General features: G+C 52.5%; 1 protein-coding gene across 1 annotated transcript in view; it reads right to left on the bottom strand.

Annotated features, from left to right (window-relative positions):
- LOC120375922 (zinc finger protein 883-like) overlaps positions 1-17,352 on the bottom strand; it is a 127,249-nt gene that overhangs the window by 1,143 nt on the left and 108,754 nt on the right. The window contains exon 4 of the mRNA XM_039496945.1: positions 1,013-1,421. Within this exon, the coding sequence (XP_039352879.1) occupies positions 1,013-1,421 (409 nt within the window). The remainder of the gene's footprint in view (positions 1-1,012; positions 1,422-17,352) is intronic.

The following is a 17,352-nucleotide window of genomic DNA, read 5'->3' as shown; positions in this document are numbered from 1 at the left end:
TGGAAAAAACAGCCGACCTCTCCAGAAGTGGCTTTGCCAATAGAGGGAAAAGGGGATTTGAACAGTGCTTGGGATCCATTTGAAATCCCTTCCAAGTCTGTGACACTTTCACCTCCTGCCAGACTGACTGATTTAGGATCAAAGACGTACAAGCACCATTCCCAAGTGACAGCCAAGAACATGACCTCACTTTGGGAAGTGAAGGAATACGAAGGGGTGAACTCTGCATGGCTCAGGCACAAGGTAACAGTTCTGGGGTGATGGGGTGACTCAGAGATTCCACCCTTCCCCATCTCCTTCCACTTTCACAGAGCCTAAAATGACACTTATTTCCCTGACACTGCTCCAGCTCTTCATCATATTTAAATATATTTAAATGAGAAAAAAAGTCAAAATAACTGCTGTTCTGCACAATCCAGGGTAATGTGACAACAACTGGGAATGAGAAAATCTGTCCTCAAAGAGGAATGTAGCAACTCGAACAATAACTTTGCACTGGGAGGAGGATACAAATGTGAAACTCCAGGTTTGTTAAGACAAGGAAATGTGACGGTGGTTAGGTCAGATCAGGAGGAAATGTGCAAGATAACTCCACCTACTTTCCATTGCCCTCGTCTTTAGTGCAAGAATAGTTATCAGAAAAGTGAACTCAAGCTAGCTAACTCCATGGCAACCATAGTGATGAGGCCCAGGTAGATTTTATCTCAACGTAAATGGTTGAAGACACTCCCTATCTCCCTCACCTGGGGTGACGGACATTCCTGGTAGAAAGGACACCCACTCCCATGACTTGCAGGACAATGGAGTTGATAGAAAGGACCACAGGATCCACCCCAAAGATGGGCGAGCTTCAAAACTGGGCAACTCATGTGTGGGAGCTGAGGGACCACAATGTGCAAAAGATGCAAATACCTTAATAGTCACTATCTGGGAACTGTCAAAAGAATTAAAGAAAAAAATTTTCTGACAGCTCTAGAGAAGGTTTTTATGAAGTTTATCTCCTTTACGGATTCTCTGATGTTTAGAAAGGCCTGAGCTATGACTGAAGCTTTTCCCACACTCGCAGCATTCATAGGGTCCCTGCCCTGTGTGGATTCTGTAATGTGTAATAAGGGTTGAGTTCCGAGAGAAGCTTTTCCCGCACTCACTGCATTCATAGGGTCTCTCTCCCGTGTGGACTCTCTGATGAGAGATAAGGGAGGAGAGGTGAGTGAAATGTTTCCCGCACTCACGGCATTCATAGGGTCTCTCTCCTGTGTGGATCCTCTGATGCATAGTAAGGTTTGAGCTCCGAGAGAAGCTTATCCCGCACTTGCAGCATTCGTAGGGTCGCTCTCCCGTGTGCATTGTCTGATGAGAGATAAGGGCTGATCTCTGAGTGAAACTTTTCCCGTACTCACAGCATTCATAGGGTTTGTCTCCTCTGTGTATTCGCTGATGCCTACTAAGGGCTGAGGTATGATTGAAGCTTTTCCCACACTCACAGCATTCGTAGGGTCTCTCTTTCGTGTGGATTATCTCATGTCGAATAAGGGCTGAGCGGTAATTGAAGTTTTTCCCACACTCACTACATGTATTCTCTCTCTGTTTTCCCTGAGGATTTTCTCCTGGGATGTAGTTTCCTTGAGGTCCCTGTGAGGTCCCTGACAATTAATGGGTTCATCCACTCTCTCCTCTGAGTGGTTTCCCTGCTCTCTCTCTGGTGTGGGGTAACTTTCACCAGCTTTTCCCTGCTCACGGGGGCGGGACACGCTCCCTTTGGCTCTTCGCAGTAATTCCCCATTCGCTTCAGCAAGCTCAGCATCTTCCTGGTGAGGATTCTGCTCCTCGCTCTCCCTCACCACCCCATCACCTGCTAGAAGGGAGGAGAAATCTCAGAATTGGGGATGGAAAGGCAGAGAGCAAACCCAAGTAAGTGCTGAGGACACAGAAAATAAAAATCGGGGACTGAATTCCCCCAAACTCATTCCCATAGAGGGCAGTGGAGGGGATCAATTCTGCTCCACACCCAGGACCGGCCTTTAGGGGGGGCCGTACGGGTGCCCCACCCAAGGGGGTGCCGGGCGCAGGGTTTGGATTCCCGCCTGACCTGCTGCCGATGAAAGCGGCACGGGAGGCAGATAAGCAGCAGCGTGGGGGAGTGGGAGGGAGCCGAGCTGCAGGGGGCAGTTGGATGACCAGCCGTCAGAGCCAGGTGACTGCTCCGGAGCGGAGGGGCCCCTCCTCCGCCCTGCTCCACGTGTGCAGCTGCTGCTGTTCCTGTCCCCCCGCCCCCCGTTCACCCCCAGAGTCGCCCCTGTCCACTCCCGACGGGGAGCATCCTCCTGACTGCTCTGCGCAGGGGCGGCTCTAGAAAGTAGGCTGCCCCAAGCAGCGCGGAGCGCTGCGCCGCCCTTCCCCGGTCCCGCGGCGGGTCCCCTCTTCCCGCGGCTCCGGTTGAGCTCCTGCCGGCATGCTTGCGGCAGGTCCACCGGAGCCCGGGACGAGCGGACCTGCCGCAGTCATGCCTGCGGGAGCTCAACCGGAGCCGCGGGAAGACGGGACCCGCCGCAGTCATGCCTGCGGCAGGTCCGCTTGTTCCGGGCTCCGGTGGACCTGCCGCCGGCATGCCGGCGGGAGCTCCACCGGAGCCAAATGCCGCCCCCCCGGGAAACGGCCGCTCCAAGCGCCTGCTTGGCGCGCTGGTGTCTGCGGGGGGAGGTGCTGATTGATGGCGGGGTGATCCCCTCCCCCCAACCCAGGTACCCGATTTCCACTGAGCTGGGGTGACGGGACAGGGGGAATCTGCGTGTGCTGCTGCCTCTCTGGGGCCGGAGCTGCCGGCAGCTGCTTGTGTCTGAACAAGCCTAGTTCAGGGTCCTGACCCAGAGAGCTTTCTTAAAGAGACAGCGCGCTCACTCACTCAGGCGCACACACACACACACACACACACAGTCCTTCACACACTCCCCTCAACACACACACACTCCTTCATATCCTCCCCTCAACACACACACACACACACACCCCAGGGCTCCCTGCATCCAGGTCACTTCCCCACCTGGGCTGAGCTGAGACATCAGGAGCAGCTGCTCTCCTGCCCTCCCCTTACACAGCCTGCAGGGAAAGTGACCTGGGTGCAGGAAGCCCTCACATCGCTCCTTGCTCCCCTCTCCCAGCCCCCCAGGGCTGCGTGGGGCGGGGGAGCAGCAGTCCAGTGGGGGAGCGAGCAGCAATGCCAGCTGCTTTGTGCATCTAGGTCAGGTTCCCCACTTGGGTGCAGGAGGATGCAGGGGTTAGGGGCAAAGGGGGCACAGTGCAGGGGCTGGGGGCTCAGGAGGGGCAGGGGCTGGGGTGCAGGGGGCAGAAGTTAGGATTGAAGGGGGTGTAGGGATTAGGGGTGCAGGAGGGGGAGAAGGCATTTGGGGCAAAGGGGGCACAGTGCAGGGCTGAGGGCTCAGGAGGGGCAGGGGTTGGGGTGCAGGGGCAGGGTTTGGGGTGCAGGGGGTATGCACCATGCAGGGGTTCAGGGTGCAGGAGGGAGGTGCAGGGGGTAGGAGTGAAGGGGGCACAGTCCTGGGCTTAGGGGCACATGAGGGAGGGGAAGGGGTTGGGGTGAAAGGGCACAGTGCAGGGCTTAGGGGCACAGGAGGGGGCAGGTGCTGGGAGGGGCTGGAGGGGGCAGGTGTTAGGAGTGAAGGGGGAGCAGGTATTTGGAGCGAAGGGGGCACAGTGCAGGGGCTGGGGGGAAGGGAGGGTGAGGAGCCTGGGGAGCCCATGGGGGACAGGGGGGGGTGCCATGCCCATGGGAGCCAGGGGCACCAAAATGCAAGTTTGCCCAGGGTGCCATGTCCCCAAGGCCGGCCCTGCCCACATCCCATCCAGACACTCAGTAGGAAGGGAGGGAGCTCCAGCCAAGCTGTCAGTCATCATCTGTAGGAAGCCAGGAGTGAGATCTGCTGGGGACTGTCCTGAGCTCACAGAGTCTGTGTGGGGAATCCCAGCTGGTTCTCTCAGGCACTGACAGTTTCTGGGTTGATTTGATGTTTCCTCACCTGTCCAGGGACTTCTCAGGATCTCGCTTTCCTCTGAACCCTGGAGATCCAGGACCCACGGCTCTTCCCCTCCTTCCAGCTGGGAGATCACGTAGGGTTTGGAAACTGGAAACCCTGCTCAAGGGAAAGAAAACAAGGGAGGCAGGAGGGTACTTTGCCCACCTCTGGTATAGATGGTGACTAAACTTAAACCTCTGCGAACCAGGAAACGAGAAGTTAATATAAACGCCCCCCCTCCAATGCAACCTTAACTTTGCCCCCAACCCTTAACCCTGCAGCTGGCAAGAACCACTGAGGATGGTTCTGTGTGGGCCGTGCAAAGGTTAACAAACTCCCACAGCGACTCAGGTGTTCAGCTCAATGGAGCAGTAACGGGATGAATTATATGGTCTGTGGTATAAAGGACGTCAGAGTAGATGACCTAATAGTCATATCTGGCCTTCAAAGCTACGAACCTATAATCGATCTGAGGAAAGACTAAGAGAACGTGCCACTGTCTGTGCTGTGTTCACAGGTGGGAATCCCAGCATCTATCCGCATGCCTCCAGCTGTGTGCACGTGGCCAGCTGGAGCTGTGACTGGCTGACCGAGGGATGGGTTGCAGCAGCTGGGCAGAGCTGTGCTTGTGCTATGCAGAGAGGTGCATGTGAAACTTGGGGGGGGCAATTCTGCCTCAGTTCTGTGCTGAGTGTTGTAGGCTGTGTCAGCAAAGGTGCCCAAGGGCGTGTTCTTGCCATGGGGGTTGTCAGCACCCTGGGGGCGTATGTTCGAGTGATCTGTGGGGCTCAGTGAGGGGTAAGTGAAGCAGTGACTCAAAAGGAAAACTCAGGTTGAGGGCAAAGAGGTGGTAACACTGACAGTCTCAGATGGTCTGTGTGCAGGAGGTTCAGTACCGGAGAGCAGGCCAGGGGGAGGAAGCTTCTATTTGCTATGACGGAGACGAACCTGAATATTATCTTAGCACAGAGAAGTCGTGAGACTTTCTGCTGTACTGCTCTGTTCCCAGAGCGCTCTGTAACCGGGGAGGGGAGAGGGCTAGTGTGTGTCTCTCTGGCATGTTGGGGTGATGCTGAAACAGGGCAGAGCAGAGGTGGCATTGTGGGAGTGCCATGAACCTTAACTCTTCATTTCCCCTTCTCAGAACGGAGGGGACGGGAATCCTTACCCAGCGAGGTCACATTCTCATAGTTCTCCTGCATGACGTCTCTGCAGAGGGCTCTCTGAGTGGGGTCCAGCAGAGCCCCCTCTTCCCTGGTGACATACACAGCCACCTCCTCGAAGGTCACCGGCCCCTGAAAGAGCAAGAGTCCAACACCTGCTGCCCCACTATTCATGGAGGAAAGGAACCAATCAAATGGAAGCTCTGAGACAGAGACAGTCAGCACAGTCCTATCCCCACACTGCCGAGAGCAGCCAGGGGGGCACCATGGTGAGAGAACAAAGAGAGACCCCTTGTCTCTGCCAGCAGATCCATCACACGGCTACGAGCCAGAGGCTGATCCAGCCCCATGGTAGGAACCCAACACCCTCCCCACTGCCAGCAGCTGGATGTGAGGGGCCAGGACATCTTCCCTACACCTCCCTGGTGGGTGCCCCCTTTCCATGTCACACCAGCCCCTGGCTCGCAGGCTGAGGGTTCGGCACTGGGAGTCTGGTCAGTTTTCCCAGCCCCACCCAGGGGGTTGCTTTGTCTGTTTCCTGTTTCACAAATTAGGGAATTTTCTCCCCCAACACCCAAGCCTTTGTTCTGAGGATCTAGGCCCCCGTTAAACAAGTCCCAGCAGGTTTGTCACACTCTGTCCCCTCCCTCTCCTCACCCAGCGGATTCCCTGCCCCCCCCCCCAGACCTAACTCCCCAGAAGTTGCCACCTCGTCAGTGTTTACTGCCCCTCTCCCTCCAGCAGGAACCCACCAGCCGCCCCCCAAGAACCCGACCTGAGCTGGCCCCACTGCAGCCAGAGAAACCCCCGCCCGGCCCGGAGGGGTTAATGTCGGGCTGGGGAAGCAGCAGCTGCTCAGCTCCCAGCTCCGGATGGAGGCAGCAGCGTCTGGTCTCTCCGGAGCTGTCGGGGGTTGATGCTCCCGGTTCTGTGCGCTCCCGGCTCCTGCCTCCCGCCCCGCTCCCAGCTGCCCCAGCCCCTTCCCGTGCCCTGCAAACCCCGGGCTGCAGCGCTCGCCGAGGTGTCTGCAGCGGTTGGGATCCAGCTGACCCCTCTGCTGAGCCGGGCACCGCAGGGGTGGGGCCGAGCTGCTACACCAGCCCCGCCCCCGCTTTTCCCCTGGGGAGACCCGGCCCCTCTCCTGCCCCCTCCGGGCTGAGGCGGGTCCCAACCCCCCTGCGAGGGGCCCGGGGGCGGGGCCAGGCCCGGGCAGGAGCCGCCCCTCCCCCACCCGGCCTCCGCCCCTGTGTGCGGCAGCGGGGCCATGGCCCGGGCCGGGGCCGGGGACACGCGTGGGCGGGGGCAGACACGCTCCTGCCGGGCGGGGCCGGGGCCGGGGGCAGCGTGGGGCGGGGACACGCGCAGGGCGGACACGCTCCTGCCGGGAGGGGTCGGGGCCGGGGGCTGTTCGGGCCCGGGGGGCGGGGACACGCGTGGGGGGGGGGCAAGCACGCTCCTGCCGGGCGGGGCCGGGGGCTGTTCGGGCCCGGGGGGCGGGGACACGCGTGGGGGCAGGCACGCTCCTGCCGGGCGGGGCCGGGGCCGGGGGCTGTTCGGAGCCGGTTATTACGGGGGGGTCACGAGCCCCCCCGGCTCTGCCGCTCCCCGGGAACAGGCGGGGGGGGGGGGTCTGAGAGGGGGCGGGGCCGGGGGAAGGAGGAGCGGTGGGGGGAGGGTCAGGCTGGCCCCGGGGACCTCCCTTCCCTGGGCTGGGGAGGGCGGAAGCGCCCCCGGGGCAGGCTGGGAGATGTAGTTCATCGCGCTCCCTGGACCGGAAGTGACGTTGGCCAGGGAGGCGGGGCGGGACTGCGAACTCGCGCGGGGCCGTTGGCACCTCTCCCGGAGCCAGAGAAGAGTTTTGTGTCTCCCGGCTCTGGGCATGCGCAGATCGGGGGGGGGGGGGCGGAGTGTGATCAGCTGCTGGGTGAGCGCCGCGCGCTGCTCCATTGTGAGCCGGGAGCCCGGGCGGGGCAGCGGGGCGGGGGTCTGTGCCGGGGCCCATTAACCCCCCCCGGGGGGGCTGGGAAAGGGGCGGGGGGGGACGTGTCGGTGCAGCCCGGACATGGCCGGGGGAGCCAGTGAGCCCTGGGAGCGCGGAGAGAAAGGGGGCTGAGACCCCCTCGGATTTACCGCTGCCCCCGTGGGGACCCCGCCCCTTTCTCCCTAGAGAGCCACGAGCAGCCCCCAGGGTGACCCCCCCTCCCCCAACCCCTGAGAAGTTCCCTGCCCCCCCCCCGATTGTGCCCCATTTTCTCTTCTCTTCGCCAGTGTCCAGCTCTCCCTGGGGCTGGTGGGGCTCTGGGGTGTCTGGGCCCTGGCCAGGGGCTCTGGGGACTGGGGGCCAGGGAAGATCTGGCAGGACCCTGGCTGGGGCTGTGGGGGTGTCTGGGGCCCCGGCTGTGGGGTCTGGGCTCTGGGCACTGGGGGGTGTCTGGGGGCTGCTACTAACCCTGATCCTGCTCCCGGATCAGTTTGTGCCACAATCCTGGCTCCAAGCGCGGCCAGGCAGCCCCCAGCCAGGCCCCCTCACCCTGGTAACTTTCTATCCACTTACCAAACACTGTCAGGTGAAATCACAGATTTTTCATTTCTCCCCTCTTGAAAACTGCAGGAACTTCTGGTCCCGCAGGGAATATTCACGCCCCCCCCAGTCCTTGTCCTAGATCTGGGGGGTGAGGCAGGTGGGAAGGGGGCTAGAAATGCCACACAATGGTCTCTTCCACAGCGTTCTGGACTCCTTCTTCCTGAAATGTGGTTTTATTGAGACCATTGTTAATCCAGAGTCACTGCATGGAAAGACAAGGAGTGACTCTGGATGGACAGTGGGGCAAATGAGATCAGCAGTTCTCCCTGTGAGGAGGGGCTCTCATTAGCTGCTCTCCCCAGAGAGCTAAAGGAGGGAAGCTGCTCAAACGCTCTGTCCCTCTCTGCTCAGGACATTGGGGTTCAGATTCCTGGGTCAGACGCTGCAGCCTCCATTGTGATCTGGGAGACCAGGCTTAGCAGCTGCTGCTCCCAGCGGGGTTCTGTGCTGGGAAGTGACGTTAATTAAAACTTCTTCTCTGCCCGGCCCAGGGGATGACTTTCTCCAGCTGGTACTAGCCCCCTAGGGCAGCCTTGGGCCCTGTTAATACAAATTCTACCAGACTCCAGGTAACTGAAAGACCTCAGGGAAAGTGCTGGGGACTAGCAAGAAAGTGACTCTGCACAAACAGTCTCTCCTCCCATTAGCAATTGCCAGGAGCAAACCCAGCCATGGGAGAGCAAAGCCCCCAGGAATGGGACTGTCTTAGCCAGAGGGGCAGGGAGAGAGGACAGGGGAAGGAGAGACTGAAATGGGCAGTGGGAGAAATGAGTGTGTGTGTTGGGGGGAGAGATTTCCAGCTCTCTAGTCCACCCAGACACATGTATTGCAGCATCCCTGGGCAGAACCACTTTCCAGTGAACAAGAAAAGGCTCAGACAGAGGAAAAGCTGGTTCCTGACTCCATATTTCCCCTGCTGGGGTGTGGCTGCCGTGGGGTTAGTGTCCCTGGGAATCCCCCACAGTGACTCCTTTGGTTCTGCTCTTTTCTAGCCTTGTGTTCAGAGACTTTGTTACAGGATCAGGGGAGGCGGAAGGGAGGTTAAAAATATCTCTGTGGGCTTAGCCTGGCAGGAGGGGCCAGGTCTACACTGTAATAAAGAGATCAAGCATGTTCCCAGCATGGCAGAGTCTAGGATGCCTGTCTGGAGGGAAGGGGCCTGGGGGACTCGTGATGTTAAATTAACTAAAGCCTGTTCTGAAACCTCCACGACTGCCCTTCTCACCCTGCCAGGCTGCAGAATGACGTCCATGTTTTTCTCCAGCTCATCCCACCCCCCCATGACACAGGGAAGAGAAATGGCTGCAGTGGAGCCAGCTCAGGTAGGGATTATTTTTTTGAGGGGGGGTTGGTGGGTTCCTACAGAAGGGAGAGGGACAGCAAATACACCGGAGATGGGCAGGTTTGCACAGTCTGGTTTGGAGGTTGGAGCGGGGAAGGAAATGCACAGGGTGGAGAAAGGGAGGACAGGGTGTGACAAACCTGCTGGGAGTTGTTTAATAAGTGGCCTAGATTCTAGGAACAGACCCATGAGGTTCGGAGGTGGAAATGCTCTAGTCTGTGAAGCAGAAAATAACCCACGTGAATGGGGCTGGGAAAACTGACCAGACTCATAGTGCTGGAGCCTGACCCGACTAACCAGTGGCTGCTGTGAGATATGAAGGGGGCACCCACCAGTGAGGGTTAGGGGAGATTCCCCTCCCTTCATACCCAGCTCCTCACAATGAGGAGGGTGTTGGGCTTCCTAACAGGGATCTCTCCCTGGTCCCTGCTAGGGGCTCCCTCTCCTCTATCAGTCTGTGGCTAGTAGGTGTGTGATGGATCTGCTGGGAGAGATAAGGGGCTCTCTTTGTCCCCTCACTCTGATGTTTCCTGGATGCTCTGAGCAGGGTGGGGGTGGGACTTTGTTGAATGCAAACCACCCAGGGCTTCCCTTTGATGGGCTCCTCTCCCCACAAATAGTGGGGCTGTGAATGGGGCAGCAGGTATTGAGTGTTGGACTCTTGCTCTTTCAGGGGCCAGTGACCTTCGAGGAGGTGGCTGTGTATTTCACCAGTGAAGAGTGGGCTCTGCTGGACCCCGCTCAGAGAGCCCTCTACTGGGATGTCATGCAGGAGAACTATGAGAATGTGACCTCACTGGGTAAGGATTCCCGTCCTCTCGGTTCTTGGAAGGGGAAATGGAGAGAGAAGGTTTACGCCAGCCCCACAATGCCATCTCTACTCTGCCCAGTTTCAGCATCACCCCAATATGCTAGTGAGACACACACTGCCAGAGACCCTCCCCTGCTGCAGAACACTTTGGGAACAGAGCACAGGAGCCGTATCACACAATGTCAAATATCTCCTGTTTGCTCAAGTAAAACTGAGGGTTAAGTGCACCATAATCAACAGAAGCTTCCTAGGGGTCACCGGATGAAATTAATAGGCAGCAGATTTAAAGAAAATGAAAGGAAGGTCTTCTTCACGCAGCACACAGTCAACTTGTGGAACTCCTTACCTGAGGAGGTTGTGAAGGCTAGGACTATAACAGCGTTTAAAAGAGAACTGGATAAATTCATGGTGGTTAAGTCCATCAATGGCTATTAGACAGGATGGGTATGGAATGGTGTCCCTAGCCTCTGTCTGTCAGAGGATGGAGATGGATGGCAGGAGAGATATCACTTGATCATTGCCTGTTAGGTTCACTCCCCCTGGGGCACCTGGCATTGGCCACTGTCGGTAGACAGGAAACTGGGCTAGATGGACCTTTGGATCTGACCCGGTACGATCGTTCTTATGTCACGTATGTATGTGTGCATTTGGTGCAAGGAGCTCCTGGCCCTCAGAGACCGTGTGGAGGCTTTGGAGGCCAGGGTGTTGGAACTGGAGGAGCTAAGGGGGGCAGAGAAGTATGTTGATGAGGCTTTCTGGGACACTGTAGAATTGTCCCAACTCCGGTCAGACAGCCCCCCGCACCGTTGAGGAGGATGGAAGGCCCAGGGAATGAGAGCAGTCAATGGGAGCAGAGGGAAAGCTTCTCATAGTTGGGACCCTCCTTCCAGATAGTGTTAGGGTAACCTCTTGCACTGAGGTTACCTCACCGGGGGAGGGAACTCCAGTCATTAAGAAATGGCAGCTGTTAGTAATGGGAGATTCGATCATTAGAAACAAGGATATCTGGGTTTGTGATGACCGGGAGAACCGTATGGTGACTTGCCTGCCTGGTGGGTAGGTTGCGGATTTCTCAAGGCATCTAGATAGAATTATATGTAGTGCTGGGGAGGAGCCAGTGGTCATGGTACATGTAGATACCAATGACATAGGGAAGGGTAGGTGAGACGTCCTGGAGGCCAAATTTAATCTGCTAGGAAAGAGACTGAAATCCAGGACCTCTATGGTGGCATTCTCAGATATGCTCCCAGTTCCATGCGCAGGGCCAGGTAGGCAGGCAGAGCTTCGGAGTCTCAATGCGTGGATGAGATGATGGTGTAGAGAGATGGGGTTTAGATTTATTAGGAACTGGGGAAACTTTGGGGATGGGGGAGCCTATACAGGAAGGATGGGCTCCACCTAAACCAAAGTGGATCCAGACTGCTGGCACTTAACATTAAAAAGGTTGCAGAGCAGTTTTTAAACTAAGAGATGGGGGAAAGCCAATGGCTGCAGAGAAGCACGTGGATCAGACAGAGACTTCTCTTAGAGGAGAGTGTAGTGATAGAGATTTTTCTAGTTTTAGTCAGGAAGAGAGGCTGGAAGAGGATAAAGTAGGAGCCAGATCAGACGAGAAGCATTCACACACAAAAGAATCTAACACATCAGAAAAGGGCAGACAAATAAACAGTGACAAGTTTTTAAAGTGCGTGTACACAAATGCTAGAAGTGTAAATAATAAGATGGGTGAATTAGAGTGCCTCGTGTTAAAAGGGGATATTGACATAATAGGCATCACAGAGACCTGGTGGAGTGAGGACAATCAATGGGACACAATCATTCCAGGGTACAAAATATATCGGAAGGACGGAGCAAGTCATACTCGGGGGGTGGGGAGGGGAGTGGCACTGTATGTTAAAGAAAATGTAGACTCAGATGAAGTAAAAATCTTAAATGAAACCTCATGTTCCATAGAATCTCTATGGATAGTAATTCCATGCTCTAATAAGAATATAACAGTAGGGATCTATTATCGACCTCCTGTGAAAGACAATGATAGTGAGGATGAAATGCGAAGGGAGATTAGAGAGGCTATCAAAATAAAGAACTCTATAATAGTGGGAGATTTCAATTATCCCCATATTTACTGGATACGTCACCTCAGGACAAAATGCAGAGACAAAATTTCTCAATACTTTAAATGACTGTTTCTTGGAGCAGCTGGTACAAGAACCCGCAATGGGAGAAGCAACTCTCCATTTAGTCCTGAGTGGAGAGCAGGATCTTGTCCAAGAGGTAACTATAACAGGACCGCTTAGAAATAGTGATCATAATATAACAAAATTTAACATTCATGTGGTGGGAAGAACAGCTCAACACTGTGGCATTTAATTTCAGAAAGGAGAACTATACAAAAATGAGGGGCTAGTTAAACAGAAATTAAAAGGTACAGTGACTAGAGTGAAATCCCTGCAAGCTGCATGGATGCTTTTCAAAGACACAATATTAGAGGCCCAACTTAAATGTATACCCCAAATTAAAAAAAAAACAGCAAAAGAACTAAAAAGAGCCACTGTGGCTTGGTTTAATCATGTAAAAGAAGCAGTGAGAGATAAAAAGGCATCTTTTAAAAAGTGGAAGTCAAATCCTAGTGAGGTGTATATAGAAGGGAGCATAAGTACTGCCAAATTAAGTGTAAAAATGGAACAGAAAAGCCAAAAAGGAGTTTGAGGAACAGCTAGCCAAAAACTCAGAAGGTAATAACAAAATGTTTTTTAAGTACATCAAAAGCAGGAAGCTGCTAAATAACCAGTGGGGCCCCTGGACGATTGAGGTACAAAAGGAGCCCTTAAAGATGATAAAGTCATTGCAGAGAAACTAAATGCATTCTTTGCTTCAGTCTTCATGGCTGAGGATGTTAGGGAGATTCCCAAACCTTTTGTGGGTGACAAATCTGAGAAATTGCCACAGATTGAAGTGTCACTAGAGGAGGTTTTGGAACTAATTGATAAATTTAACATAACAAGTCACCGGAACCAGATGGTATTTACCCAAGAGTTCTGAAGGAACTCAAATGTGAAATTGGGGAACTATTAGCTATGGTTTGTAACCTGTCCTTTAAATCAGCTTCTGTACCCAATGACTGGAAGATTGCTAATGTAACGCCAATATTTAAAAAGGGCTCTAGAGGTAATCCTGGCAATTACAGACTGGTAAGTCTAATGTCTCTGGCAGGCAAATTAGTTGAAACAATAGTAAAGAATAAAATTGTCAGGCACATAGAAGAACAAAAATTGTTGGGCAAAAGTCAACATAGTTTCTGTAAAGGGAAATCATGTCTCACTAGTCTATTAGAGTTCTTTGAAGGTGTCAACAAACATGTGGACAAGGGGGATCCAGTGGACATAGTGTACTTAGATTTCCAGAAAGCCTTTGACAAGGTCTCTCACCAAAGGCTCTTACATAAATGAAGCTATCATGGGATAAGAGGGAAGATCTTTTCATGGATTGAGAACTAGTTAAAAGACAGGGAACAAAGGGTAGGAATAAATGGTAAATTTTCAGAATGAAGAGGAGTAACTAGTGGTGTTCCCCAAGGGTCAGTCCTAGGACCAATCCTTTTCAACTTATTCATAAATGATCTGGAGAAAGGGGTAAACAGTGAGGTGGCAAAGTTTGCAGATGTTACTAAACTGCTCAAGATAATTAAGACCAAAGCAGACTATGAAGAACTTCAAAAAGATCTCACAAAACTAAGTGATTGGGCAACAAAATGGCAAATGAAATTTAATGTGGATAAATGTAAAGTAATGCACATTGGAAAAAACGACCCCAACTATACATACAATATGATGGGGGCAAATTTAGCTACAGCTGATCAGGAAAAAGATCTTTTTGTCATTGTGGATAGTTCTCTGAAGACATCCAGCAGTGTGCAGCGGCAGTCAAAAAAGCAAACAGGATGTTAGAAATTATTTAAAAAGGGATAGACAATAATACAGGGAATATCTTATTGCCCTTATATAAATCAATGGAAATAACTAATTTCGACCCCATCATTTTATATGTATATTTGGGATTATGTTTTCCAGTGGGCTGCACTATGTGTTATCCTGACATCTAGTAGTGCTGAGATCCTGCATTCAGTAATATCCCTGCCCTTCCTGTCCCCTTTCTCCACTGAGCCCCACGCTTATGTTTCCAGCTTCCCCAGGACTCTCTCTTTGTCTCTGGACCTGTCTGTCAGCAAGAAGCAGTGCCAGGGAGACTTGCCCTCTCTCTGGAGACTTCGATTTCTGGGACATGGATTTACTTTCTATGTGTTTTAAGAGACTTTGAAATTGAGTGTCTGTGACATTAAGCACAGTACAATCTGGACTGTTGAACAGCTGTCCCCTCAGTTCCCCAGGCTGGGGTGCCTTTTACACTGCTCTACTGTGAGAGCAGCCACTCCTGGGCAGGTAACACGCAGTCTCCAGCGTGTAACTCGCTCCCAGCTACACAGTTTTGAGTGCTGCTAGTCAGCAACTCCCGAATTACAGTACCCCACCGGAGAACCCCAGAAAATTCTCTGCTCCCAGACATCCCCCAGAAATGTGCATCTTGTCCTGTCCAGCACACTACTGAACAGTGGGAGCCTATATGAAATCTGTTATTTCATCAATGGAAAATGACATGCACCAGCCTTGTTATTCCAAATGGAGTTTCCAAAACACTTGAATCCAACCACACTGGTTAGAGAAAACAATAAACCAAGATTAACTACTGGGGAAAAAAAAAAAAGATTTTCAGTGACTACAAGTAATGAGCAGGGGCGGCTCCAGACCCCAGCACGCCAAACACGTGCTTGGGGTGGCATGCCGCGGGGGGCGCTCTGCTGGTCCCGGGAGGGCAGCAGACGGCCCGTGGACCTCCCGCAGACCTGCCTGCGGAGGGTCCGCTGGTCCTGCGGCTGGGGTGGAGCATCCGCAGGCACGTCTGCGGGAGGTCCACCAGAGCCGTGGGACAGGCGACCGGCAGAGCTCCCCCCGCGGCGTGCCACCGTGCTTGGGGCGGCGAAATGGCTAGAGCCGCCCCTGGTAATGAGGCATAAAAGTAAGAATTGTTTACAAAAGAAATGCAAGATAAAGCACAAACTAATGTTTAACTTAACAAGCTAAAACAGATTTAAAACTAATGATTCTCTCACCATCTGCTGAGACAGGCTGGTTTTCCTTTCAGCCGGGAATCCCTCTAACCTACCCCTGCTGCCCACATTCAGTTCTTCAGGAGTTGTCATGAGCAGAGGGAAAGGGGGGGGAGAGAGAGAGAGTCTCATGCATTTTCCTCACCTCTCTTTATAATTCAGTCCTTTGTACTAGAAACAAATCCAGTTATCAGCTGAGTCATGGTGACAGGCTCTCGTAGATATGACCTTCAAGTGGTCCCTGTGATGGAATGTAAATGTCTTCTTCACACCTTCCCTCTCCTGGAGAATGGCTATTTGACCAGCTGTTTGCCTTGCTGTCTCTGAGGAACTTAGGTTAGGGTTGCAACTTTTTCAGTAACATCATGCCGTAAAATCTCATAACTTTACATACAGTGTTGCTACACATTTTAAGGAGGATTTTCAGTAGATTGTCTTTTCAAATGGTACCGAACAAGCCATACAGTGATAAATCAAGGGGGAGGGGAGGGATCTCCCTTTTATAAACACCCAGCCAGCCAGATTGCTGTAAAATCCTTGTTGGTGTGACTTCTCTGCTTGCTTTACCTGTAAAGGGTTAACAAGGCCATAGGTAAAAGAAAAGGAGTGGGCACCTGACCAAAAGAGCCAATGGAAAGACTAGAACTTTTTAAAATGGGACAGTAACTTTCCCTTTGTCTGTTGTTCTCTGGAGAAGGCGACACGGAGTAGCAATGCTGTGTGTGGCTTGAAGCAGGTTTGAAAATTCATCTTCCATCCCTCGAAGAAATGATTTGGACAGGGAATGTTTAGACAGACACAATCAGGTTTATATTTTTTATTTTGGCTTTTGGAGCTCCTCTGTGCTATCCCAGATACTTTTGTTTGCTTCTAAGCTTTAAGCTGAACCCCCAGGAAAGCTATTTTGGGTGCTTACAACAATTGTTTCTTTTAAGATCTAGCAAAAGCCTAAGTTCCAGATTTATTGTTTTTCTTTTCAATTTTAATAAAATTTCTCTCTCTTAAGAACAGGGTTGGATTTTTGGTGTCCTTTGTTTTCTTTCTCAGCTCTTTCCCGGAGGGGAGGTGAAAGGGCTTGAGGGTGCCCCACAGGGAAGAATTCTCAAATGCTCCTTCCTGGGTCCAAGGGTTTGGGTTTTTTTGCATTTGGGTGGTGGCAACATTTACCAAGCCAAGGTCAGAGAAAAGCTGTAACTTTGGGGGTTTAATACAAGCCTAGAGTCGCACAAATTAATTTTTAGAATCCTAGCGGGCCCCCACTTTCTGCACTCGGAGTGACAGAGTGGAGATTCAGCCCTGACACATACTATGAACAAAATTGATCATAATTCTCTAGAAGAGTGAACATAGGGGCACAGACTTGCACAGTGTCTGTCTGTGTGTTCCCAACATATATGTGGGTATTTCAGTCCCTCACAAGCAAGGTGTTCGGCATCTTCAAACACCTGGGGAACCGGTCCTGGGAATTCACTGGTTTATTAAGTGACACTCTATGGAATTGAGAGACACTTTATATTATTATTATTTTATTATAAATACCAGTATGATGAAATTGCAATGAATCGTGCTAGATATGCCATGTAAGGTATCAATGAAAATGTTATGATTTTCCAAGTTTGATAATCTTGTGTCTATCTTTGTATTGTGAGTTATAGATATGTAGGGTATATCTGTATTCCAGACTTGTGTAGTGTTTCTGAGTGACACCCCCAGACATATTGGCATCAGCGCTGCCCAGCCTGTTTGATGGCCCATCCGGGGTCATCAGCTGTACAATGAACCCATTGAAAGGATCAAGGGGAGACACCTCTTGAGTCAGCAAGACATGCAAGGATATGCCTGTGTACTGAGACCTCCAAGGCTTTTCCATGCCATGTGCTGTGAAGCTTGTGTTTGGGACACAGGAAGTAGAAGCCACTTGGCAAAAGGAATATAAAGGGCAGCTGCATCATCTCCATTTTGTCTTCAGTCCCTCTTCCTACCTCTGGAGCAACTTCTCTACAAACTGAACCTTGGAACAAAGGACTGAATGATGTGGGGGGAGGGATAGCTCAGTGGTTTGAGCATTGACCTGCTAAACCCAGTATTGTGAGTTCAATCCTTGAGGGGCCACTTAGGATCTGGGGCAAAAAATCATTACCAGAGAGCCTTTCAAGCCAGAAACTCACCAATACTGCTAAGAACCAGATATATAGATTTCTGAATGTATCTGACTGTTTTCCCATTTTTAACAACTTCCTTTTTCTTTCCTTCTTTT

The sequence above is a fragment of the Mauremys reevesii genome, linkage group 12, assembly GCF_016161935.1.
Source record: "Mauremys reevesii isolate NIE-2019 linkage group 12, ASM1616193v1, whole genome shotgun sequence".
In the NCBI taxonomy this organism is placed as follows: domain Eukaryota; kingdom Metazoa; phylum Chordata; order Testudines; family Geoemydidae; genus Mauremys; species Mauremys reevesii.
The sequence above is the reverse complement of the archived record's forward strand: the minus strand, read 5'-3'. Positions and strand labels throughout refer to the sequence as shown.